General features: G+C 48.6%; 2 protein-coding genes and 2 long non-coding RNA genes across 8 annotated transcripts in view; 2 read left to right on the forward strand and 2 right to left on the reverse strand.

Annotated features, from left to right (window-relative positions):
* Window positions 1-4512, forward strand: part of LOC111844017 (uncharacterized) — a 9060-nt gene extending 4548 nt beyond the window's left edge. The window contains exon 2 of the long non-coding RNA XR_011993146.1: window positions 1003-4512. This is a non-coding gene — a long non-coding RNA (uncharacterized lncRNA). The remainder of the gene's footprint in view (window positions 1-1002) is intronic.
* Window positions 1-9928, reverse strand: part of mtdha (metadherin a) — an 11718-nt gene extending 1790 nt beyond the window's left edge. The window contains exons 1-12 of one of the 2 annotated variants that reach the window (XM_023812062.2): window positions 9072-9928; window positions 8544-8944; window positions 7394-7492; window positions 6626-6710; window positions 5972-6145; window positions 3107-3157; window positions 2614-2784; window positions 2338-2421; window positions 2015-2095; window positions 1520-1629; window positions 944-1057; window positions 514-823 (exon numbers count right to left, since the gene is read on the reverse strand). In XM_023812062.2, coding sequence (XP_023667830.1) covers window positions 514-823; window positions 944-1057; window positions 1520-1629; window positions 2015-2095; window positions 2338-2421; window positions 2614-2784; window positions 3107-3157; window positions 5972-6145; window positions 6626-6710; window positions 7394-7492; window positions 8544-8894 — 1630 coding nt within the window. In that variant the 5' untranslated portion in view covers window positions 8895-8944; window positions 9072-9928. Of the gene's footprint in view, window positions 1-513; window positions 824-943; window positions 1058-1519; window positions 1630-2014; window positions 2096-2337; window positions 2422-2613; window positions 2785-3106; window positions 3158-5971; window positions 6146-6625; window positions 6711-7393; window positions 7493-8543 lie in introns of both variants that reach the window. The other variant, XM_072716840.1, reaches the window with a different exon arrangement.
* On the forward strand, window positions 9430-15962 carry LOC140592714 (uncharacterized). The gene is made up of 2 exons (XR_011993147.1): window positions 9430-9487; window positions 13867-15962. It is a non-coding gene; the product is annotated as an uncharacterized lncRNA (long non-coding RNA).
* Window positions 10935-23452, reverse strand: part of LOC111843966 (E3 ubiquitin-protein ligase UBR5-like) — a 29620-nt gene continuing 17102 nt past the window's right edge. For 2 of the 4 annotated variants that reach the window (XM_023812049.2, XM_023812024.2), the window contains exons 26-58: window positions 23320-23417; window positions 22938-23089; window positions 22753-22844; window positions 22406-22552; window positions 22083-22201; window positions 21839-21965; window positions 21472-21601; window positions 21179-21339; window positions 20722-20961; window positions 20289-20412; window positions 20085-20196; window positions 19854-19985; window positions 19467-19724; window positions 19094-19344; window positions 18485-18696; window positions 17971-18204; window positions 17573-17646; window positions 17044-17216; window positions 16002-16112; window positions 15656-15858; window positions 15447-15567; window positions 14583-14928; window positions 14167-14254; window positions 13898-14042; window positions 13467-13597; window positions 13327-13384; window positions 13066-13244; window positions 12896-12980; window positions 12651-12806; window positions 12315-12428; window positions 11959-12103; window positions 11687-11772; window positions 10935-11554 (exon numbers count right to left, since the gene is read on the reverse strand). In XM_023812049.2, coding sequence (XP_023667817.1) covers window positions 11342-11554; window positions 11687-11772; window positions 11959-12103; window positions 12315-12428; window positions 12651-12806; window positions 12896-12980; window positions 13066-13244; window positions 13327-13384; window positions 13467-13597; window positions 13898-14042; window positions 14167-14254; window positions 14583-14928; window positions 15447-15567; window positions 15656-15858; window positions 16002-16112; window positions 17044-17216; window positions 17573-17646; window positions 17971-18204; window positions 18485-18696; window positions 19094-19344; window positions 19467-19724; window positions 19854-19985; window positions 20085-20196; window positions 20289-20412; window positions 20722-20961; window positions 21179-21339; window positions 21472-21601; window positions 21839-21965; window positions 22083-22201; window positions 22406-22552; window positions 22753-22844; window positions 22938-23089; window positions 23320-23417 — 5017 coding nt within the window. In that variant the 3' untranslated portion in view covers window positions 10935-11341. Of the gene's footprint in view, window positions 11555-11686; window positions 11773-11958; window positions 12104-12314; window positions 12429-12650; window positions 12807-12895; window positions 12981-13065; window positions 13248-13326; window positions 13385-13466; window positions 13598-13897; window positions 14043-14166; window positions 14255-14582; window positions 14929-15446; window positions 15568-15655; window positions 15859-16001; window positions 16113-17043; window positions 17217-17572; window positions 17647-17970; window positions 18205-18484; window positions 18697-19093; window positions 19345-19466; window positions 19725-19853; window positions 19986-20084; window positions 20197-20288; window positions 20413-20721; window positions 20962-21178; window positions 21340-21471; window positions 21602-21838; window positions 21966-22082; window positions 22202-22405; window positions 22553-22752; window positions 22845-22937; window positions 23090-23319; window positions 23418-23452 lie in introns of all 4 variants that reach the window. The other 2 variants (XM_023812031.2, XM_023812008.2) reach the window with 1 other exon arrangement.

Genomic DNA, 23452 nt, shown 5'->3' on the forward strand with positions numbered 1-23452 from the left:
ACTGCTGTCAAGGGCTAAGCGTAAAGGCCTTTGTTTGAACCATTACAGTGCATGCAGTATTCGAACCGTGAGCGCAGGGGACAGCTGGTAAGAAGCCATCAACTGCAGAGTCATTTCCTCCCCTGCCATAAATCACAAACCACATGACCAGAATGCTTTTAAGCAACAAGGATGGGGTGGATTCTGGCATCCTGCTGGGTGACAGAAAAGCAAAGCTTGCACAACCCTGACTCTCAGTGCAAGTACAGCTGGAATCTGAATCTCAAATATGAAAACTACAGTGCCACAAACTTTAAAAATGTCTGAAGTATTATTTTTTAACAGATAATGACAGGTGAGGCAAGTCACTATTGTGTAATTTAAGTGACATGCTGCAATTTTTAGCACTAGTACCAGTTTAATGAAGTGTGTTATGAAAAAAAAAACATTTAAGAAGCTGAACAGAATACTGAGAATTGGCAGCCCACCACAAAGGTCAAAGCAGCAGAAACGATACAAAAATGAAGGACTCACTCTGCAAAGGAGTTGGTTGACTGGCCTGCTTGACTGCAGATTCTGCTTCAGTTGATCTCCTCGGTGCTTGCTTAGCTGGTTTGGGGAGGACGCTCTCTTTTGCGTGCACTGCTGGTTTCTCTGCCTTCGCCTGCACAGGGCAGAGTGTCGCAGGGGCAGCCTTCGGGGAACGGCCCTTGCGGAGCGATTCTGAGCCATCAGCAGCACGAACCTCAGGTGATGGCACTGGGACAGATATGGCAGGCCTTGTAGGCGGGGTTGGCTCCTGAACCTGCTGGAGGAAATCCTCCTTCTCCGGCTCCCCAGATTCCTATAAATAAGGCAGATAACAGTGCTTAAATTCTGCCAAAACTGTACCTCTGTCAAGCCTTATGACTAGGGCCCAAGGCCCTGCTTCAGTGCCATGACTGGTGGACGCCAGTGTGCTTACCAGAGCAGCTGTGCCTGTCTCTTCTCCCTGTTTCTTCTTCTTTTTCTTCTTCTTTTTAGATTTTCCGCTGCCTGCTGCAGCAGAGTCCTCCTTCTCCTTTTCGTCATCGGAGCCCTGAAGAACAGAGACAAGGGCCCAAAATGAATGACAGGTTAAACTGCGTAATTACTGCCAAGTACTACATTTGCATGCAAATCAATATTCATTGTTGCATCTGAAAAATATTAGGGAAGCACAAACACAGCAACACAGCACAAAACACTGAACGCATCACTCTTACAGCAGCTTTACACAACTACGCTACCACATGCTGTTTATGGGAAAATGCTATTTACTATCCAGCTTTCTATATTAATCACAATACTCAAGTGTTACTTATAGGGGTGTTTCCCAAACCAGTAGTCAGGGACCCACAGTCGATCCATATTTGTGCTCCCTCCCAGACAGTCCACATTTCAGCTTGTGGAGTATACGTAGGTCCCCAAGGACCAGACTGGGAAACACTGGCTTATAGTATTGTAGCATATACAATGATTTCAAAACAAAGTTCCACTAGGCTGTTCTGGAGGGACTGACCTTCACGGCCTCTGGGTAAGGCTCCTCAGATGGGATGTCGGCTTCCTCATAATTGCCCCACCGTACAGAGGGAGCATTCCAGTCAGAGCTTGGGTCCTCAACCATTCCATCTGTAAGACCAGTGTCAGGATTCTAGCAGTATATTCCAGCTTTTATACCCCCCATAAATTTCAAAATGCTTCAAAAAGTTGAATTCTGCACACAATACAGGCTGTCTCGCTGGCTGTGGAGTTCCTAAGCTAAATCAGAGTGGGGCACACTACTGTCAAGCTCCTACCCAGAGCCTCCTGGCAGAAACGCAAACTGCTCCTGTGGCAGACAATGCCCCACTACTTCAATTATATTCAGGCAGTTTTCTCCAAAACTTGGATCACATGAGCCATCACAGAATTTTCCCCAAGATCTTACTAGCCCCGGTGCTCTTTCAAAAAATGAAAACCAAAGACATGTGAAGTTATTTCAGCACCCAAAAGAAGAATAAAATGTGCTGCTTACTCAGGCCAGACCATTCATCATCGACTTTGCGTTGGCTTTGACTTGGCCACTCCAGGTCAGGCACAGCCTGCGGCTCAGCAGCTTAGAGGGGAAAAGGGAAAATGTTCCATATATAGTAGCTACACTCGACTACAAGGAAAAATAAGACATGGTCAATACAATTAAAAAGCGTTTCAGTGTATTTTTTTCTCCATAGGTGAGCAGGATGCTCCCCCTACTGGTGTAACATTAACAGTGCCGTTTCAGTACCATCTATTGCAGAGCCATAAAGAAATACTTGCACTTACGCTTGACGTTTCCTATAATCCAGCAATGCAACTTACCGATGGGCTTCACTGATCGGGTACTAATGGAGACTGGATTCTGGTCAGACTTCTTCCCCCGCCCATCCACAGCACTCCATGACCCTAATTCGGATTAGCCCATTAACTGAATGCTATCCTACAAGCAGCTGGTGTTTGCAAAGGACAGCATTTGATTGAGTGCATTAAACAACCTAGTAACAACTGGGAATACCTGAACTACAATACTATGTTTGGCAACTTATCTTCTCTGGAATTATGAATGCTGGCTTAAGCCAACAGCTACTGCACCAGTACCTTCATTTTCTTGCATCCAGGCTGCAGATTCTGGATTCCGGCGAGCAGCCCCTTTTGGGAGAGGGGTCCAGGTCTCTCCGTCCAGGCTGCTTACTGGAGCCGAGATTTTTGGTGTCCCCTCATTCCAGCCCCGGCCATTAACAGCCGGCATTTCGTTCCAGCTGGCTGACACTGTGGGAAGTGCACCAACAGGCAGTATTTTCACCCAGGACGGCCCAGCATGGCTTTGGCTCCACACGACAGAAAAACCGTCACCCACTGAACAGCCCTTGCAGAGATGGCCAGCCATGAGAGCCTCAGTGTATACAGCTCTCTTGTCACCATCAACCTTATCAGGTGATATGACTAACTGCTATATCAAAATCAACATGCCTGCCAAAGTCCAATTGTCTCTAAGACCACAGACCTGAGCAACAAGGTGTGGTTAGCTCTAAGCCACAGCAATCAATTACTTTGATAAATGAATCAGGCTTTAAGCTGATTGGATAAACACCTTGGGTTATGATGAGGTCTCCCTTCCCAGGCTTGGAACGCAAAGGTTCTCCTGAGGAGGGAAATAAAAAGCACTACGTGAGAACGCACCCACAGAAAAACGACCACCGATGAAGTCTACAAAAGAGTTTCTGCAATCTTTCACCAGGTTCCAAACAAACAAAGAGTGAATTCAAGAACAACAATGTATTCCCCGGACAGCCCAGTCACCCTACCACCCACCTAATCCACCCCCCCCTCCCCCACCTCTACGTTCTCTAGTCCCCTAAGCAGCACTGTTTCAGTATTGGTGCAATTTCTCTCAAAATGAAATAGGTCCTTACCAGATCATTACCTACAAAACGACCCCGAGGTTTCATAAGATCCACCAAAATATGCCCCTGGGATCAATAAAGTTAATCTTACATTTAAAAATCTGCAGCCGCCCAGCACCACTGCTTCAGTTTTGGTGCAATTTGGGTCTCAAAATTTGATTAGTTTAGATAATCACCCATAAAATGGGTTAGCAAAGTTTGAAAAGGATCTGTCAAATATTTCAAGTTATCATGCTGAGATCAGGTTCCTGTGGTGGCAGGAAAAAGAAAAAGGCTTGACAGTCACAAAAACATTTCAGTACTTATTTCAATAACGTCACCAACTACGGAAACGCACCAGGTGCACAACTGTCCCATCGGCAGCCCAGAACTAGCAAAAGTCCACAAGTGCTCATTGGCTTAAGAGCCACAGGCTACTGTGCTGGCAGGTGAACTATTTATAGCAGTTCTACACAACAACAGGGAACGGGGTGAGGCAGGTAACGCCTCCCAGGGGTCTGCAAGTGTGAGGTTAACCACCACCAAGCATAGAAAACTTAAATGTAACAAGTGTTTGGAAATTCATTGGAGAGGAATAACAAATGGATATATTAACATCCATGGTCTTAAGCAGAGCATACAGGGAGAGCAGGTAACTCCTCCCAGGGGTCTGCAAGTGTGAGGTTAACCACCACCAAGCATAGAAAACTTAAATGTAACAAGTGTTTGGAAATTCATTGGAGAGGAGTAACAAATGGATATATTAACATCCATGGTCTTAAGCAGAGCATACAGGGAGAGCTTTGTTCTGTTCAAATGTGTTGATATAAAGTGTGGTCTCAGTCTAATCCAGAGGTAGCCAATCATCCACAAAGGGCCGGTGTGTATGCAGGATTTTGGGATAACCTGTAGGTCAGCTGTTCAAACCCAGGTGTGAGGACTCTCTCAGCCAATCAGTCCTTAATTAGTAATCTAATTAGGGAGTTGCAGCGAAAACCCGCACACACAGCGGCCCTTTGCAGATAAGATTAGACCAGGGGTAGCCAATCAGTAAACCTGAGTCAGTCAGGAGAGGAACCTATTAAAAAATAAATATGGTAGAATGATCAAAGAACACTGAAGTTTTCCCTTTGTTGGTTTAAAAGCAAATATTTAAGTTTGATTCAAAACTGCTGAGACACTGGAGTAATTTAAGCTTTAAACCCCCCTAGAGATAAATGCCCGTTTTCTGTTAGACTGACTATCACAGCCAGAGTGCAAAGAGTTCTCCCCCCATGTATTTGTACAAGGTTTCTGTAGGTTTCAACAAGGAAAATAAGTCCCAAATTACTTGCAAAGTAAATTATTCACATTCACCATGAACATTCTGCAATTTTTTGGTGAGAGGAGACGACACCACATTAACTCTCACTACATGGTGACACTAGCTGGGTGCGCTCTGATAAATTCTCAGCAGGCTGCACAGTTTGTGGTTATTGGTTGTGGTGGTTTCTGTGGTTTTAGTACAGTGTGATCAATGCAATTTTTTTTTCTTAAATGCACATTTAAAAGCAAAACTTAAAGTTAATGCAACATTATAAAAGTAACGTTGAGTTCATAATCCAATCAATTCAAGTCTCGTCAAAATTGTATTTAAGACATTAAGACATTTTTAGGCCTAAAATTCAGATTATTGGATTTTTAAGGGCATACTCACATCTGGTTACCTTGTACCATGCCCGATCACGATTGCCTCCTGACTACCCATCTGGTCTGTGCTCATATCACACAGATAACATAGGAACATGCCATCTCGCAGCAGAATGGAATTCATGATGGATGGACTGACATTCTTATTTTGTGGTTTATTTGGAATCATTTGGAGCTTGAAGACCTGCATTATGCTCTGCTGCATTTTAAGGAGTTAGATAATCAAGCATAATGCGCTAAAGTGGGAAGTTTTTTTTTTTTTTGAGAGTGTGACAGTGGAGTGAGCGAGTTTGATCATTGAAGAAATATATTTTACAGTTGTGCATGCTTGTGTGTTTTTGCCCCCCTTATTCATCAGCACAGCACCCTCTCAAAATCCAAATAATAAATCATATCCATTCTGACCCCCCTGTCCCCCCTAGCTCCCGAAAACTCTCCCAACATTATTTTTTCAGAACAAAGTTTTGCAAGAACAAAATGATGAAAACTGCACAGCGTAGCTAGTCTTTTCCTTCCGGATTTGGCTCATGTATTGTACATGTGCGTTTGCATCCGTACCGTGCCCGAGTCTGACTAATTACGCTCTGGCCTACCTACGGTTAAGCGTACCACGCTCAGGCACGGTGCAGATCAGCTCCAGTGACTATACCCTACGACCTAAAGGACCCACAGAAACCCTGCTGTAGATGGAAGTGACTCAGGAACCAATCTTTCAATTCTGATTATTACATGTAGCTGAGCAATCAGAGCATTAAACAAGATTGAAGCCAAACTTCCCATCAAGCAAAGGGAAATTCCTACATAGAGATATTGGGACAAATCAGATACTCATCATAGGATAAATCAGGGTGCCAAGGATGCATCTGGCACTATTGGCACCATACCTTTGTTCTTTTTCTGCACCACAGGGGCAGCAGCAACTGTGGTTTTAAGGGGCTCCACTGAGATGCTGGTTGCAGGTTCCACTCCCCCAGGACTGCCTGAGTCATCGCTAGCCGTCTTGTCCTTTCTGCGCTGCTGTCGCTTCTCCCGGTTACTGATCTTTGTCTCCCAGGCGCCTGGCAGACACAGGGGAGAGATTATGGGGAGGAGGATGGACTGAAACACACTCTTGTTTTCACCAAACACAAACAGAATTACAAGAGGCTCAAATTAATTAATCAAACTCAAAATTAAGGTCACAGAGCAACAATTCAGCTAATCACACTATCCTTAATACCTTTAGGTGGAACATTTAAGAATCTGTTTTAATCATTTAAAATTAATTGCTCTGACTGCCGTGACATTACATGATCAAAGTGTGATTTTTTAAAAGCAGTTTAATCTATGGAGACGCTATCAAGGCAGTGCTAATAATGAGCAGAGGTTAGGGTGTCAGACATAAGGGATTTCTTTAATATTTAGATCTGCCACTGAGCAGAGTATTGACTGGCATTGAATTGAGGGGTTTTTAAACTGCCAAGCAGATTAGTGCAAAGTTAAGCTTTTCTAAACGCCAAACTACTCATTTCTAATGGACATGTGGTCACCAACCATACCTTCATCGGGCTCCTTGCCATCATGGGTAGAGGCGCTTTTCGTTTGGTTCACTTCAGCCTTCTGCTTCTTATTCTTCTTCTTTGCCTATTGAGAAGTTAAAGGTGGGTATCCCCACTTTTTAGACCCTTTAAAGAAAAATGATGTATTTTGGAGAATACAAACGTCTGCACACACTTAATGGGCAAGCTGTCAAATGGCACTGAAGGCACTTAATTCAAACTCCAACACGACCAGGAGATACACATAAAAATGGAGATCCAGAGTGTTCAGGTATCAATCAATGAAGAGCTCAAATAGACTACAGCTGCTACCATATGGGAAAAACCATCAGAAGCTCCCCCCCCCACATCCCCTAAGGGCAGAGTACCAGCTGCATTTGCTACATCTGCATGTTCAGAAGGCAATATGACACTGTCCAGCAGCTCTTCCAAATCACTGTTATTTTAGGGACCCCAGAGAACCCCACAAACCTATAGTGTGAAGCTGCTCAATTTATTCCATCAGCATGCCTCAGAGCAAGGGGGCACATTTCAGGGATACTTCTCAATATAAAATGTCACAGGCTAAAATGAAATGACCACAGCAAGCTACACAATACCTTATTTTCAGGTCACATCAATCTCTCATTAGTCCATGAGAATAACTTCTGCAGTTTTACAGAAGTGGAATATAGGAACCTCATCTTGGAGGCACAGGTACACTGTAAGCTCAAAGTCTTTGTTAAGTTTCCCCATTAGGTTAACATGCCATTTTAAAAGCTCACAAACCTTCTCAGTCTTAACTTCCACTGTCACCTTCAGGTTTTCCTCTGCATCTTTGACTTCCTCTTGCAGCTCTGTCACTGTTCGGCCGTTCGGCTGTGGTTTCTGAGCGGTAGGGCAATTACAGGTCATGGACGTCAGAAGTACTACCAAACATAACCAACCATTTCGGCAGGCACTACAAATTACCGTTTGGTGTAAATCGTACCGATAAGCACGCCATGCAAAATCACGTCATGAGTTCGGTAACATGAGAAGAATTTCAGAAGAACATAATTTGGTTTACAACACAGACATAAACCTCCGCACCTTGGGGCAAATACGGAAACCGCAGCCACCCCCCTCTCGTGACAGACATCCCTGTCGCAACCTAGCTGCTCAATAGAAGGCAAAAAAGTGGCCAGCTTGGCAAACACCCCTTGCCACGCCAATGCCTAACGTGATCTTTGCCCGGCCAAATTTTAGATATGGAAAAAAAAAAGAACAAATAAGGTTCTAAAAAACAAAGCCGTGAAATCGGCGCGGCCTTTCATGCGCCAGTTCGCTAGCTGCTCTACTTGGCAGCTAGTACCGGTTCAGCTCAGATCGCCACATAAAAATCCCTCTTCCTGAAGACACCTTCTATCACGGGTCTTTACGAACCGTTTACTGGCTTGGTGGCTGGTTATGGACACAACGGAATAACTGCTAGAGACGAGCTACAGGCCAGCTAGCTTAGGGCTACGCGGTGAACCGTACTAGCAGCCCAGTTCGCGTAAAACGCAGGCTGACTACCGGTCTTTTTTCTGGCTTTGTGGAAGCGATCTTAAATATTAAACCAATTTCTAAGCCATCGAACCGAACCGCCCCATATATTCCTGATCGACATTTTAAAACAATCCCTTTCATTGTCGATCACCCGCCAGCCGACGTTAGAAGATATACAAGCTATCAGCGCTTTTCTACACCGAAATTTTTTGAATATGTACATATAAGCCACAGACAATTTAAACTGTTAGAGAAGAATATAAACCGGGAATAAGAATATTTAGATAAACGGCACCGCATATTACTAATCCGTCGGCACAACGCGAGGTAGCTTAACTGGCTACGTGTCACTGGGAGCGAAAGCACCCTGTGCTGGACAGCAGCTCGGCTCTCGGGCCGTCCGCCTCACCTTATCAGCGGGCTTCTTGCGGCTCCTCTTCTTCTGTTGCTCGTCAGTTTTCACAGCCTTGGCCGCAAGGACCTTGGTGTTGTCGGGGCTCGCCTCCACGCCGGTTCCGCCCGGCCGCCTCTTCGCGCCGAAGACAGCGCCGCAGACTGCGGCCCAGAGCAGCGCCAAGGCCAGCGGCCCGGCCAGCGCCGCGACGAGGATGGCCCATGTCGGATAAAGCTCGGGCTTCAGACCCAGATCCACACCCAGTCGGGAGCGCAGCAGACCCAGGCCAGAGGAGAGGAGCTCCCTCACATGATCCGACACCACTTCTCCCCACTCGGTCGCCACGTCCTGCCAACACGCTGCCATTTTCGCACCGCGAGTGACAGACACACACTAGTACAGCAGCACGATCGACGCTGTGGGCGAGGAAAGCAGTAGGAGGCGAAGTGAAGAGGGCGGGCGAGGGAGGGAGGGGACAGTCAGCCTGACAGCATCGTCCCCAGTGTGCGGATGAACGTTAAACAGCAATATTAAAATGCGTACCCGGGGAAAGCGGAAAGAAAGACACCTGGGCTCGTCTCGGTGCTGATATCTCGAACGGGCCCGCACAGAGATGAGACGGGAAAAATCCAACTTGAAAGTGTTGCGACAATGATTTTATAAATATAGATATATATATATACTGTGGCAAAATAAAAGAAGCTCGTCTCCAATCGGACTGTCGCAAAGTCCAGCGCCTAAATATACTCAAAAAGGGGCTGCTAAGGCAACCGACTTTGAGTGCAGGCTCACGATAAATGCAACGTCACCATTAAAATGGCAGGGCGGGGAGCGCCGCGGAGCGCTGGGGGGGCGGGGGTAGTCGCGACGGGGGAATCCTGGGAAGGCTCGCGGGATGGTGAGGGACTTCCCGGCTTCGACGCGCCGGTGTGCTGTCCAGCCTACGGATAAATGGCTGTGTGAGTATGTCTTTTATTAGTATAAGGCTTACTTGTCACAACTTAATATTTACTAGTAGAAATAACATTCTTACTAGTAAAAATGCAATATAAATTCAAGATATCCACAATGCAGTTCTTACTAGTAAGAATATTTTTTACTAATAAGAATTCATATTATAGTGTTCTATAATTCACTTTTTACTAGTCATGTAATGTATTCCAATTTACTTCCATGCCATTGTAGATACCTTACGGTTGTTGTCCGCCACCGTGGCTTCGGATTTGCCCTGCCTTAATGAGGAACACATATTAACTCTTCGTTTATCACCTGCGACCGGAGACGACACACTCGGTGATGATTAAAAGGAAATGTTAGACTAGCGGTTTTCAAGTTTGCAAGAATTTAGTGAAACTGTGGCCTGTACTACGAAGCAGGGTTACTGGCTTATCGGGGTAACTTGTCGGATTTAAGATAGTCTGGGCAAAATGTAAGTCAACGAATATGAATTCCATTTAAACTGCGGTACCTTAAATCCGACAAGTTACCCCGTTAAGCCAGTAACCCCGCTTCGTAGTCTTATTTCACGCCCGTAGCCTTAAAAGATACTACACGGGGAAAGCTGTATTATCAAACCGCCACCGACCGACCTCCATTCGCCTAATGTGTGTAGGTTCATCTACAAAACAATGTCCAGTTATTACCATAGTAAACGATCTCCCTTATTGTGCGATATGGGACACACAACAATACATGCCAACAATACAGTTACCTGTCAACAATACATTTAGGTGTCACTACAATCCATCTGCAAAACATCTTGCTTTGTAAAAAGTGATAAAAGCACAGGGTTACCAGGTCTCACGCATCTGGCGTGACAGGCAATAAATCTTACGGCAAATCTGTATTATTCCATTATAAACCAAAAATTATCTACATTAAAAGCGTTGGGGTAGTTTGCAAACCATAGACTTTGTAAAAACGATTACATATATGTAAATGCGTGTGCATGTACGGGCAGATTTGTCTCGAATTGAAAATTGGCACCAGCGAGCTGACCAAGCTTGACGATACTAAAAAGCAGTGTCGGTCACAGCACATGCATGTGGCGCCGGGAGCGCGCTTCACCGCCCAGTCAAACTTCATCCCCCACGCTTCCTGTGTCGCTTAATTGGTCGACCGGCACTGAATACCAGCTGAAGTCATAGGTTGTTCCCGAAGAAAGCCTTCAACAGTTGTACTATTTTCATCCACCTACTGCGTATCCTGCTCATGGCCGCAAAACCACGCATGAATTAAACAGATATGCGAGATTTTAAATAACGCGCCGCACGTTGTTAGCGTATGTATTGCTGGTGACAGCCCTAAGAGCACATTTGTTCTTCAAACTGCCAAATACGTTTTATTTAAAAATTAAGATGAAAGCTGCAATACCCCCACCCCATAATCAGAGAAATAACAAATAAATATTTTGCGTCCAAGTTTATTTTTGAAACTCCCTACTCCCCCTATACAAATTACTTTTGACAAAGGCAGCAGTGAACTTTCAATATTACGTATTCTGTCCAGGGCAAAATAAATCATAATCACAGTGTAACTATTTTAAATTTTAATATTTATTCTGTCATCTTTGGCTAGGTTCTGCAGACAGTTTACTGTCCGACCAAATTCCTAGGAAGTTACAGTTCAAGCTGGTGATGCAAAGAGCTGTACAGGAATGTACATATTTTTTTTTTTTCCAGGAAAACACAAGTTACCTGCATTTAGGACACAGAAAAATGATCAACCAGGGAGGCAACAGCCTTTCTAATGTTGTAAAGACAAAAAAAAATCATAATAAAACTAACAGTACACAACAGGAAATGTGTTAAGCTCTACACAAAACCAAAGTTCTTCGTCTTGATTGCTAGTAGGAGTTTCTGTTTGAGGATCTGTTTGGAAGAGTATAGCGGCACGTAGAGGCGGGAGATGCAGGTGTTGGCGGTGGGAAGGTGCTGATCGTCGGGGGGTCGGATGGTGATGGAGGGCATAGGCTGGAAGCCCTCCTCGCTGGCTGGCAAGGATGGACTGGATGTCCAGAAGTACACCTGTAGGTTGATAGAGTGGGGTACTCAGTCTTACCTAGATTCTAAACATGGCATGAAAACCACAAGGTGCTGGTACAAGGTGTGTGGTTTAGCATGTGATGTAACCAGAAGATACTATGTGAAGGAACCCACCAGATCCTGCCTCTCAGCCACACTCATTTTTTCCACGATTGACCAAAACCAGCGCTTGAACTGCAGTAGTTTCTCTGCATTCTCCCCTGTTCGAATTCAAAAATAAAACAATGAAAATGTGCAAGAAAAAAATTACATATGCAAGACACAGCATGAAATGGGAACGTGACAGTGTTAAGAATGGCGCTTAATTATGGAACTGCAAGGATCATCCATATTATCCAAAATGAAACTCCTGATCCCTCCATTACCACCTCATGTGAACAGCATACCAGATTCATCGTTGAAGGATGTGAAGCTGATGAGCATCTGCACGTTGACCTCTCCACACCCATTCACCAGAAGCCTGAAGTCTTCGGCTGTCAGGTCCTCTAGGGCATTTTTGGGAAGCACGTCCAGGAGGCCTTTCCTCATTGCCTGGAGTAAAGGGGAAGTTTTTATTATGGGAAGTGAAAAATCTCATGACCCACTTCTCACTGGTTATTTTATGTGCGTGCCTCTGGATGTGCGCCTGGTAGCGACTGACAACGTGCAGTACACATCCCTCCTACTGCAGATAAGGTGGAAATGCAAGAAAACCGTCTCCTGAAATGCTAGCTGATGCCCCCACATGTGCAGCCACACTTACATGCAGAGGCTGTTCAGCTACCACCAGCATCCGATGTTCCGCATACTTTCTCACGTATTCGTACACATTCAGGGGTGTCACGGGGATGTAGACACCTCCAGGTAGGAGCTCCACCTAAAACAAGGGAATTATCAAAGCTGGCATTTGCCTTCACTCAGTTATTCTATTCAACATGCATGACTTTTACTGCTCTACTTGAAAGTTTGATCTTTCATTAATGGCGTTAAAATCGAAACACATATTTCTGGCGAGCACACCGCCACCGCGTGTAAGGTTTCAACCAACTGAACTCAGCAACATGCAATATGCAAAAATGCCCACAACAGTTCTCTTTACCTGGCCGCTCCCTTCCTCTTTGCAGAGGTCGATGGCGAAAGCCAGATCCATGGCGGCGAACGCTGCCTCTGCCTCGTTTGTCTGAGAGTGACGGATCAGCTGTCGCAGGCTCTCGTACATCACGGGATCAAAGAATGCGAAGTCGTGCCAGTTTACCTGAGCATGACACACACCGTTGGCCACCGGTACACAAAACACACACACACACACACAAACACACACGAGTCTGCCTGTGCTGCCTTTACCTTTCTCCCAAGCAGCACCTTGATGGTATGTCGGTTCAGCGTGATGGGACATAGCTCATTCTGCAACAGGCACAAGCCAAGCATTCTGGAAGAACAGAAATGAAATTTCGAAACGATTTTCTTCTTTTCCACCTTGGCACAAACCAGAGCACAAACGGGCTGGTCCACACCTGCCGATGTTGCGAAAGCAGTTGAGCCGTGCCTCTGTGTTCTTCCCGGGTCGGGGGGAGTAGAAACCCCTCCGACCGGGCTGGTAGAAGAGGGGGGCGCTGTCGTCACTGTCGTCCCCATCATCCAGCTCCATGTCCACCACACTGCGGCTCGAGCCGTGCTGTTTGCGACTCTCCTGCTGCTGAACGATAGAGTGTTAAAATGGGGGGGGGTCCACAAACCTGGACATAAGCTTTAAGGAGCATGAACCGGAACCCTACCTGGGTCTTTGAGGCATCTGACAAACCAAGGTCTAATATGCTGTCTGCACCATTTTCCCTGAAGGAGAAGAAAAATTAATAACTACACTACTACTGAATGACCAGTCAAGCAAGGCAGGAAACGCCCAACATGGCCGCACCTTCCATGTGCAATGATGAGCTCCATGGCCTCCTCCACCCGGGCCCGGAGGGAGTCCTCGCTGGCCAGGAGCAGCAGCAGCTGAGCTGGGGACAACTCCAGCAACATCCCTGTAATCTTGCTGGCAAATGCCTATATGACGCAAGACAAGGCTTCCTTCAAGTCTCAGCAAGATATTTTAATGATTACTGTCATTAGCCTATTTTTCAGGATTTGCAATACCAGAGGCACATTCCTATAGATCTCACTGCATTAAGGCTGTTTTGGGTGGGATCTGCTCTTAGTAGATACCCGTTTTAAGGTGATATTATGGATAAATTCAGCTGACTGGCGGAACTTCTTACCCTCCTCTGTTTGGTCTGTTTAAAAAACAGTTTGTTGTTTTTTTTTTTTTTTATAAGTTCTGTTTTGGGGAGGACAGGAGGGACATACCGGCTGCATGGCATTCACCCGCGGGTACAGCCTCTCTCCCAGCGCCTGTCTGTGAGCGGGCAGAGGGTCTGCATCCTCGCTTGGGTTTCCTTCAGCTGCGGGCCTGAAGGGCCGAGTATCGATGGACAGCTGTCTCCTCGAATCTCTGGCACACAGACAGGATGGCGGAGGGACAGCCAGTTACAGAGCAGCTCGGTGAGATTTGACTGCACGGTCTGTAGAATCTGGGCCTATACTTTGGTGACTGTCATGGGGGGGGGAGTTCTCACCTGTCACGGTCTCGGCGCGAACTGGTTCTCAGCCCCCCACTTCTCCTCTCCCTCTCCCGGTCTCGGTTCCTCAGGCGCTGCATCAGACCTGCACATGGGATGCTGACTCGTTAGGCTATACAGGGCTACATCTGAGAACCACAGACATACATTATAATAATGTGTAAATGTACATTAAAAGAAGTGTTAATGCACGGTGTATAGTATCCAACAGACACAAACATCTATACTGAGACACGCTACTGACTCAGAAATGCAAGCATACATTCATCCTCTACCTCTCATCCTCTCTAAGAATTTTTAAGCCCAATAAAAGTCAAGTCGTGAAATTTGATAGATAACTTGACCATCTGCACCACTGCCATGTACACATCCATGCACGCACACCCACAGTAAAGGTACAGAAGCTCACGCACTGCTGGCCTGCATGCCCTTGCCAGCACTCTGCAGACAGTCCAGGCTGGGCAGCTTCTCGTTGGAAAGAACGGCCTGGGCCACGGCCGTGTAGAAGCTCCGCGCCACGCCGCTGCCCTCGCCGGGCTCGTCCTTGAAGGTGACCTTGACGCGGTGCACGGCCATGGGCGTGGCAGCACAGCGGCGACCAAAATGTGCGTTCAGCTGTCGCATGGTCTGCTGGATCAACTGGTCGCGGTCGCGTTCCACCTCCAGCGTCAGGTCACGGGACTGCTGGTTCCGCAGCTTCTCCATTTCCCTCCTGAACTTGGACTCCTTCACCTCAAAGCCCCCTAGCTCTGTCAAGATCTATAGTAGGAACATTTAAGCCCACAGTCAATCAGCTTGTTACATTACAAAAGTATTTGGGCACAAAATCAGGAAATTAGAATGGGAAAACTAACAGTTATGCAGCCCAAAGTTATAAAGACCAGAAGACAAAGGAAACATTCACTTCCTCCTCATAAATGCTTGCACATGACTGATAAGACATTTTCCAAAGCAGGGGTGTGGAATCATTTTCCATGTAGGATCACAAGTTCTGCAAGCATCTGACTCATCATTCAGACAGCAACTCATTTATTCTCAGATTATGGGGTGAATGCCATTCCCATCCCAACACCAGCTTCAGTACAGCCCTTAATATGTTATGCAGAGTTAAAACCAGCAGAACATGCAGCTCACAACTGACCAGACCAAACCAAAACAAAACCTGAACCAACAGGTTCAAAGGAATCATATTCTGGAGGTTACAAGTTCAGTACGTTGACTGTAACATCAAACAAAACAAGGACAACAAGTGTTAACTGAAACCAAGCCACACCCACCGATCCAGGCTCCGCCCCAACATCTTCCATGAAGACCCGCCCAAAGAGCTCAAGGGAGAGACGCCAGCGGCCCAGCAGCATGTCGTGGGAGATCACCATGCCCATGAAGCTGCAGCGTGGCCTGATGAACAGAGCACACCACCACTTATAAGACATTTACACAGCATGCATGTTACATGTATAATGACAGACACTCATGGACGCATTACCTGAAGGAATGCAGCGGTGGGCCCGCGCTGGCCGTCAGGCCGATCTCGGCCAGCAGGCTGCTCTTCAGTTGGGCAGCCAGGTCATGGGCTGAGGGGCCGGGCTCAGGGACCTCTGCTTCACGTGCCACCATGACCTTCTGCTGAGACTGCATGGACATCACATTCTTCATGTTTGTAGAATAGGACATCTTAGTGGGAAGGACCTGTGGTGGGAGGAGCAAGAGAGAAATCGTTCAGCTAGTAACGACTGTACGTTCCTGCCAGCCTGTATAAGATGTGCAAATAAAACACAGTTTCATTAATGTCATTTAGTTCAGCGCGTGCATGTGCTCACATCGATGGTTACCTCAAGACAGTTTCTTTCCTGAGAGACTTCAGTGGGCCCTTTGCCTGTGCTGTAGGGGGAGCACAGTCCCTGGCTTGGACGACCAAACAGATCTTCCTTCCTTGCATTTGGCTGTGGGGAACAACGGTCAAAACATGTGAATGTGACAAAAGAATGGTCTTATAGTTTTACTTTCAGCAGAAAGCCAGCACTGCTGTTTAGTGATCCAGTAGTACAACAGTTTTACAAACACATCCTGTTACTGACTATCATTCTTAAGGCTGATCTATACTTCGGCATCGAGTCGACGCCGTGAGTTCGGCGTAGCCATGGACCCTAATCTGTAGCCTGACGTCCACCTTCCTAGAAATGTAACTACATCTCGCAGCAACACAGACCGCAAGAACTCTGATTGGTCCACTTGGTAGCATTTGTTTATTTATGGGAGTGAGGAAAGTGTACATCACAGGTGTACTTATATCGCTGATTGAAACAGAAGCGCCATTTATGTCTAGCATTAAATAATCCACCCCAGGTGTCGTAGAAACAGGTCTACAAAACACTCAGGATGACATCGCCCATTTCACTTAGGTCCATTAAGTTTATTCATAGTTTACGGGACTGAAAAAAAGTAAGAATGGTACAGACACTAACTTCAGAAGGGAAAATGCATAAAAGTGACCTAGTAGCGGCTAAACATTGTTCCAAATTTGTCTACATGTAGTTTGGAGCAGCGCAGATAAAACCAGGACTCGATAAATGGATACTTTGCTAAATGTTTGTTTTTTTCCCCCTGTTTCACTAGCGTGATTCAATAACTGAATATATCGCACAGTGGGAAGACAAAGGCAACATCCAAAACTATGTATCACGTTTTGCCAGTGTAATTGCTGTGCGACATAGACGCACTGGCTCACAAGTATAAATACTAGCAGTGACGAAGTCCACTTGCGTAGATCATGGCGTAGTCTTGACGAATAGATCAGCCTTTAGCCTGACGATCAGCCCTAGAGAGTAAAATTGGTGGGTAGCCTGTGGCCCAGAATAACCTGTGGATTCTAACCTGTAACAGGTGAGACTTGTCTGCTAGGGGAATGGCTTCTGCCAGAGAAACCTCGAAGGGGTTTGGGGGGATGCAGCCCAGGAACGTCATGGAGTCCGAGCGGCGGAAGAAGGGGTGGTTCTGACCCATTTCAGCCGGAACAGACTCCTCATCCTTGTCGTTGAGGGTGGAGCCTGAGGTACAGTGTGTCAGTGATGGATTGGCTGCTCAGCGTACACTGTAACCACTCAGTATTTAATTAACTCACTGTTACACAGCCACTTATTCAATTACCTAATGACTCTGGCCATTAATACCTATGCTAGGAAGAATGAGGCAGGGATGCTAGTTGACTTTTATCTTTAGGTCTTCACTGCAAGGATGCCATTCTTATATCTGTACTAAACTGTTTTTCACTGCCTCTCATTCCTGCTGTTGTCCTTCAGGACGAGAAACGGAATTAAGAGGTTTGTCAAACCAGCCCAATGGGGGCAGGACAAACTTCTACAACTCGAAGTGACACGGGATTCAAAGCGACCCGCCCACTCACTCTGATTGGTGTCCTCGTCGTTTTCCTGCTCGGAGTCCTCATTGTCTAAACCCAGTTCGAGTATTTCCCGGGTTCTAGGAGGTCAAGGGAAGCAATAGAATCAGGATCAGAATTACTTTATTAATCCCCGTGGGGAAATTCTCTTACATTACAAAAACAAACTCCTGATGAAAATAAAGATTTAGGAAAGTTATGTACAGGTGACAGAAGAGATTTTAGAATAGGGAAGTGAATCCTGGTCATGCACACCCAAACAACACCCAAATGACAACGTGAAACGCACAACCGCTAGCCAAAGCAGAGGTGTAGGAGGCATGAGATGTTCGTTTCTTTACCAAACACGCACCGTACACATTTTACACATCTGCTCAGCAGTGGGAAAGGGGAGGGCGCCTTACCGCTTTCGGTCCACCTGTGGGGTGTCCAGCGTGGTCTGCTGCTTCATGGCCTTGATCCAGTAGATGAGGGCCTGGAAAACGTAGGCCACGTGCTTCAGCGAGCATACGTCGAGAACCGGCAGCACGTCGGCGTGCTCGTCTCCGTGGGCCCGCATCAGGGACAGGGCGTAGTTGAGGAAGTCGCTGCGTGCAGATGCAGCGCCGTGGCGGGCCGCGAGCAGCATAGAAGCGCGCCTGTAAACAGACCCAGGGGAGCTTCGTCAAGGACTGGCCTGGGTAATACCAGCATCACACTGCTACCCAGGATTACTGCAGAACTCTAATCATTTATTAGCTCATCTCAGTGTACAGAGAGCACAATTAATTATCATGAAAGACCCACAAACGAAATACTCCATCAAGAGGGGATTGCTCCTGTCCCTGTAAGAAGCATTTAACCTGAAGATAAGTAACGCAAATAAGCGAGGCACTACACTAATGAGCAGCCCTACTAAGCAACATGACGTCAAGTGACCTGCGGCCCTCCAGGGTCCGTAAGCTGGCCTCCTCGCGGCTGGTCGCGCGCTCCCGGCGGCCCGTGTTCTGTGCGGCTTGCAGCGGGTGGCTGAGGTGGCTCGGGTCGCCCGCCGAGGCCAAAGCGGAGCCGTAGCGCAGCTGCACCTCTGTGGAATCCATGATGGACACCATCCAGGTCCAGGTGGGAAACAGCTTCTCCTCCACATAGTTCTGAAACGTAGAACAAGGCCGAGTGAAGCCATGCGCACGCTACCAACAGCAAAACACACAGAAAGACATTTCCCATAAAGGTCAGTCTTGAAATGAAATGGAAAATGGAGTGATGCTTTATTTCCCGTTTGTACAGGTTTGAGTACAGGTACAGTATGGGCTGCTTTTCGCAGGTGAGTGAAGTTTGGGGTCAGAGCACAGGGTCAGCCATCAATACGGTGCCCTTGGGGCAATCAAGAGTTAAGGGCCATGGGCCTTGCCCAGAGCCCAACAGTGACACCAGTTTGGAAGCCCTGGGATTCGAACCGGCAACCTTCTGATCACGGGTACAGAATGCTAACCCGCTGTGCCAGATGGATGGACCCCTCCTAAGAGCCTCCCGGAAGCTGGGGCTCACCTGCAGCTTCACCGCGTCCTGGTAGGTGAGCTTCACGGCAGCCGGGTATTGGCTGTACACCAGGTGGTTGTGCTTGGGAATGATGCCCATGAGGTCCGACACCTGGCGGATGACGATGCTGTAGGCGCGCGCCAGGCTGCTGGCTGACGTCAGGTAGCTGCTGGCCTCCGTGGCGGCGGTGGCGCTGGTGCTGATGGTGCCACTGCGGCGGAGGCTGGACGGGTCGATGTAGATCAGGCCTGTGGAAGTCCCTGCAAGGACACGCAGACGTGCAGTCTCCGCATAACTATTGTTCTGCATCCAATATACAGCTGGAAGTCGTTAAAGCAGGCATATGGGATGGAAATAGGATGAGAAAGGATTTGTCACGGACCGGCAGGGGTGGAGGAGCTGGAGGGGGTGCTGACAGGAGTGCGCTGGCCGGGGCTGCCTCGCACTGCCCACTGCATGGAGCGCGGAGCCTGGGCCGCCCCGTTGGCGCCCGCCGCGCCCGTCGTCCTCTCCAGCGGCTCGTCCACCAGGAAGGTCTCCTGCTCCACGTCGTCACTCTGGCTGCTGCTGCTGTCAGAGTCGCTCGAGTCGTTGGACTGAGAGTCATCCTCAGAGAAGAACGCTGGGACACTGCTGGCACCTTTGGGTGGCGGTTTAAAAAATAAATAAATAAAACATTGCGATGGCTGTGTGACAAAGTCGACAGCGTAAGCCTCTGCATTCAAAGCAAAGACCACAAAATATTCCAGTGCATTTGAAGTCCAGGTACCGGCTTCGGAGCCTGCAGTGGCAGCAGTGACCACGCTCCTCCGTCCACTGGCGTTGTCCTGGTTGCTGTGGTTACTCTCGCTGTCGCTCTCGGTCTCTGCAGCTGCTAATAAGTCCAGCTCCATGTCGCTGCCTGCGGAAGCAGGACAGGAGGGTTGGAGCCTTTGTCTGGATTGGGAAGGGGGTATCGCCACGGAGACCGGCAGCCTCCCACAGAACCTTGGGCCCTTACCGTCCTCGTCATGCTCGTCATGCTGCCCCTCCGCCTCCACATTCTCCTCTCCCTGCTCTTCCTGGTCGTCATGGTGATCCTCCTCCCCAGCCACACCCTCAACCACCTCCACCTAAGGAAAAGGCAGAGCTGAAGTGCCGACTCCCAGGCACCAGGAAATCACCACACTCTAAAGTGAAACGTGGCTGAGTTTGGCCCACACACCTCCTCCACGTCCGCAGACACAATGTCCTCCGTCTCCTCGTCTCTCCCACGTGCCGGCTGCGGCTGGTTGCTCCGCCGGGGCTGCGGGTTCCGTGCGACATACGAGGATGCAGCTTGACTCGAGCTAGAACGCACAAAGTCGCCAAGGTTACCACAAGCGCCGCAGTCAAAAACTCCACCCGAGTCTGGATACCAGGCTCAATCGACAGCACAAGGCTAGTCTATTTTAACGGACACAAGACCACATGAGGGCAGTGAATGATTATTTTACAGTGTATTTAGCCCTGGTAGTAGGAGAGCAGGGCCAAACTGGACCATGTTGTTAAATTTCGATCTCTGTAGGACGCACAAGCTCGGCCTGCGATAGTCAGGTGCCACACGGGGGTTACAACACCCATGTGCGGCCAGGCACTGCACCCCCCGCCCGCCTCACCCGCTGGGCTGTTCCGCCGAGGGCCGCGGTGGCAGTGGCTCCACACAGAAGAGGTCCTCGCTGCCCTGCACGGCGTCGATGCTGGTGCTGGCCAGGCTGAAGGGCGCGGTGGGCCGGGCCACGCCCATCCGCACCGGCGCGATCAGCGACTCGGCCACGTTGCACAGCTCCTCCACGGCATAGGGCAGCAGGGCCTGGAAGACGCGCCGGCACTTGCCAATGGGCTGGGGGACGAAGTTGCTGTGGTGACACATATCAGACAAGGATTATCCAATCGGAACGCACAGCCGTCTACATCATGGAGCAATCTGCTTATTATGGGAAGTGGGCTGGGATCAGACAAGCAGATGGGTTCATAATCCTAGAAAAGGGGTCCGCTGTTCTCCAAGATACTACTTTCTATGAATGGAAGTGAGGCTGCTACAGGACATCTGAATGCAAACTAGCAGAGACGTACTTCTTTTTCTTGGACGAGGCCATTTCCACGCTGAGGATGACGAAGACTCGGGCCACGGAGCGCAGGAATCTGGTGGTGACAGTGACAGCCTGCTCCCAGCGGCCCACCGTGTACCGGTTCTGCAGCTCCTTCACCAGTGTGCCCAAAAGGGTATCGATGAACTAGAGAGCATAAAGTAGGCATGATGTAATAGCATATATCAGCGCAATTCTGTTTGGCTAACCTCTAACCTTAAAGGGCTTCATCGCCAAATCGCCACACCGGCGGCGGACAGAGGCGCCGGCCGAGCTTACCGTGATGTCAGGTGCGCACTTGACAATGAGGCAGTGGGTGAAGCAGTCCAGCCGAATGGCTCCACTTTGCTGCCGGAGGTGGACCTGCTCCTCGGGGAGGAGGTGGCCGATGAGGCTGCTGGCGCTGAGCCTGGGACAGGGACAGGGACAGGTAAGGGATGCTACGTGAGGATCCTACTGTCATTTCCTTTGAGAATACACATCTGAGATTTATCGGTAACTAGCCCTCGATCATCATTCACAACAGGAGACGGAGCAAGACTAAACAGCTCCGTAATGCATAAAACATGGCCAGTTGTACTCTTGTTGTAAATTTAAGCTCTAACTCCAAGCCCATCTGAGGGCCACGAGACGACCAGTAACTCACGGGTCCTTGTTGTCCTGGGAGCCGAACAGGACCATGGATCGGAGAGCATTCCAGTCCTGCAGGACGCGCTCCAGGGCCAGCTGGGCAAATCGCGGGGGCTCCAGGTCATGGTCCGGCATGTCCGAATCTGCGGAGATGGGGCGTCACTATGACGTTTCTCTATTGTGAGTCTGCATTACATCAGTGTTTAAACAGTGACAGGGTTTGAAGAAAGTCTGACTTCAGAATAGCTTCGAACACACACCTTCGGCACTGGCGGTCTTGCGATTCCTGTCTTCACGGATCCGCGGAGGCCGGTACTGGCAGTGCTCCACGCTCTGCCTAGCCACCGTCTGGACCAAAAATAGCAGGATGTGCTCCCCCCTGTGACAAGACAGGGGAAGTGCAGTGCATCAGCCCACGTAGCTCTGATGAAGGGTTTCTCCTCCCTAAAATATTCCCTAGCAGGCTGTAGTGTTAAAGGGCACCAACTCCAATGGACGGAGAAGAAACAAAGAGCTGAAATGGTTATATGAGGACAGTGATGCTGAGAGCTCAGCACACGCCGGCCTGAGCCCGAGCGCTAACCTGCTGTTGGGCATGGTGACCAGTTTGGTGGCTGTGAGCAGCCGGTAGAGCAGGTCTAGGCGAGTGGCCTTCTGCCCGGAGATCAGGGTTCTGCATTTGCACTTCTCCCAGCAGTCGCAGTAGGCAGTGGGGGACGTTCTCTTGAGCCTGCAAACATGGGGAATTGAAGAACAACTAAGAACCAAAATCCAAACTGAAAGTCTGGTGTTCGCTAACATTATGAAAGGCTAAATACATCACCTTGGAAATTATTTTTACTTATAAACCAGTCTGACAACTGTTAGAGGGTCGAACGTATCCAGATTAAACCCAGCGTGCTATGGTGCAGCTGGCTGCCACTGGCTTACTTGCAGTCGTGCCCCTTGTGGCAGACCCTGGCACACTCCGTGCAGCAGCAGAGGGACTCCAGCAAGCCGCAGGTCCGGCATTCGAAGATGTCCTGAAAACCACAGGAAGGACGGCCTGGTGAGCCGGCGTCCGGCAGGGAGGCTCCAGTCCCGTCACCCGAACTAGGGGCGTCCCGGCCACCCACCTGGTTGATGTGCTCTGCCCCGGTCCAGGTGAAGCTGCAGGTGTCATTGCAGCAGAGCACGTAGAGCGGAGAGTCGTCCGGGTTGGTCCCAGGGGGGCAGATCATTTCCATGAACACAGCGTCAGCGTCCTCCTCGCCGATTCCAGGGTCCCCTGCAGGTCAGTAGAGGAACTGATAATGTATAACAGGTCCTGTCTAAAGACAACGGTACCGCTGGAGGAGCGCTTTGGCTTGGACCGGTAGCTCCCCAGCCTGCTAAAGCAGCGTTTCCCAATCCAGTCCTCGGGGACTCGTAGCCGGTCCACGTTTTTGCTCCCTCCCAGTTCACGCAACAAACCTGAAGAGACAGGCCTTCCATTTACTCGTTTAGAAGGGGGCCCACCTTTGGCTATCTTCTGAGCCGCCTCCAGTATGGTGATGGCTGCCGGGTACGCTCTCCCACTGACCGCCACCATGAACGGGGTCATCCCACGGGCATCCCTGTTAAGCCAGGAGAAACAGACTGCTGACTGTAT

Source organism: Paramormyrops kingsleyae, chromosome 9 (assembly GCF_048594095.1).
Source record: "Paramormyrops kingsleyae isolate MSU_618 chromosome 9, PKINGS_0.4, whole genome shotgun sequence".
NCBI lineage: Eukaryota > Metazoa > Chordata > Actinopteri > Osteoglossiformes > Mormyridae > Paramormyrops > Paramormyrops kingsleyae.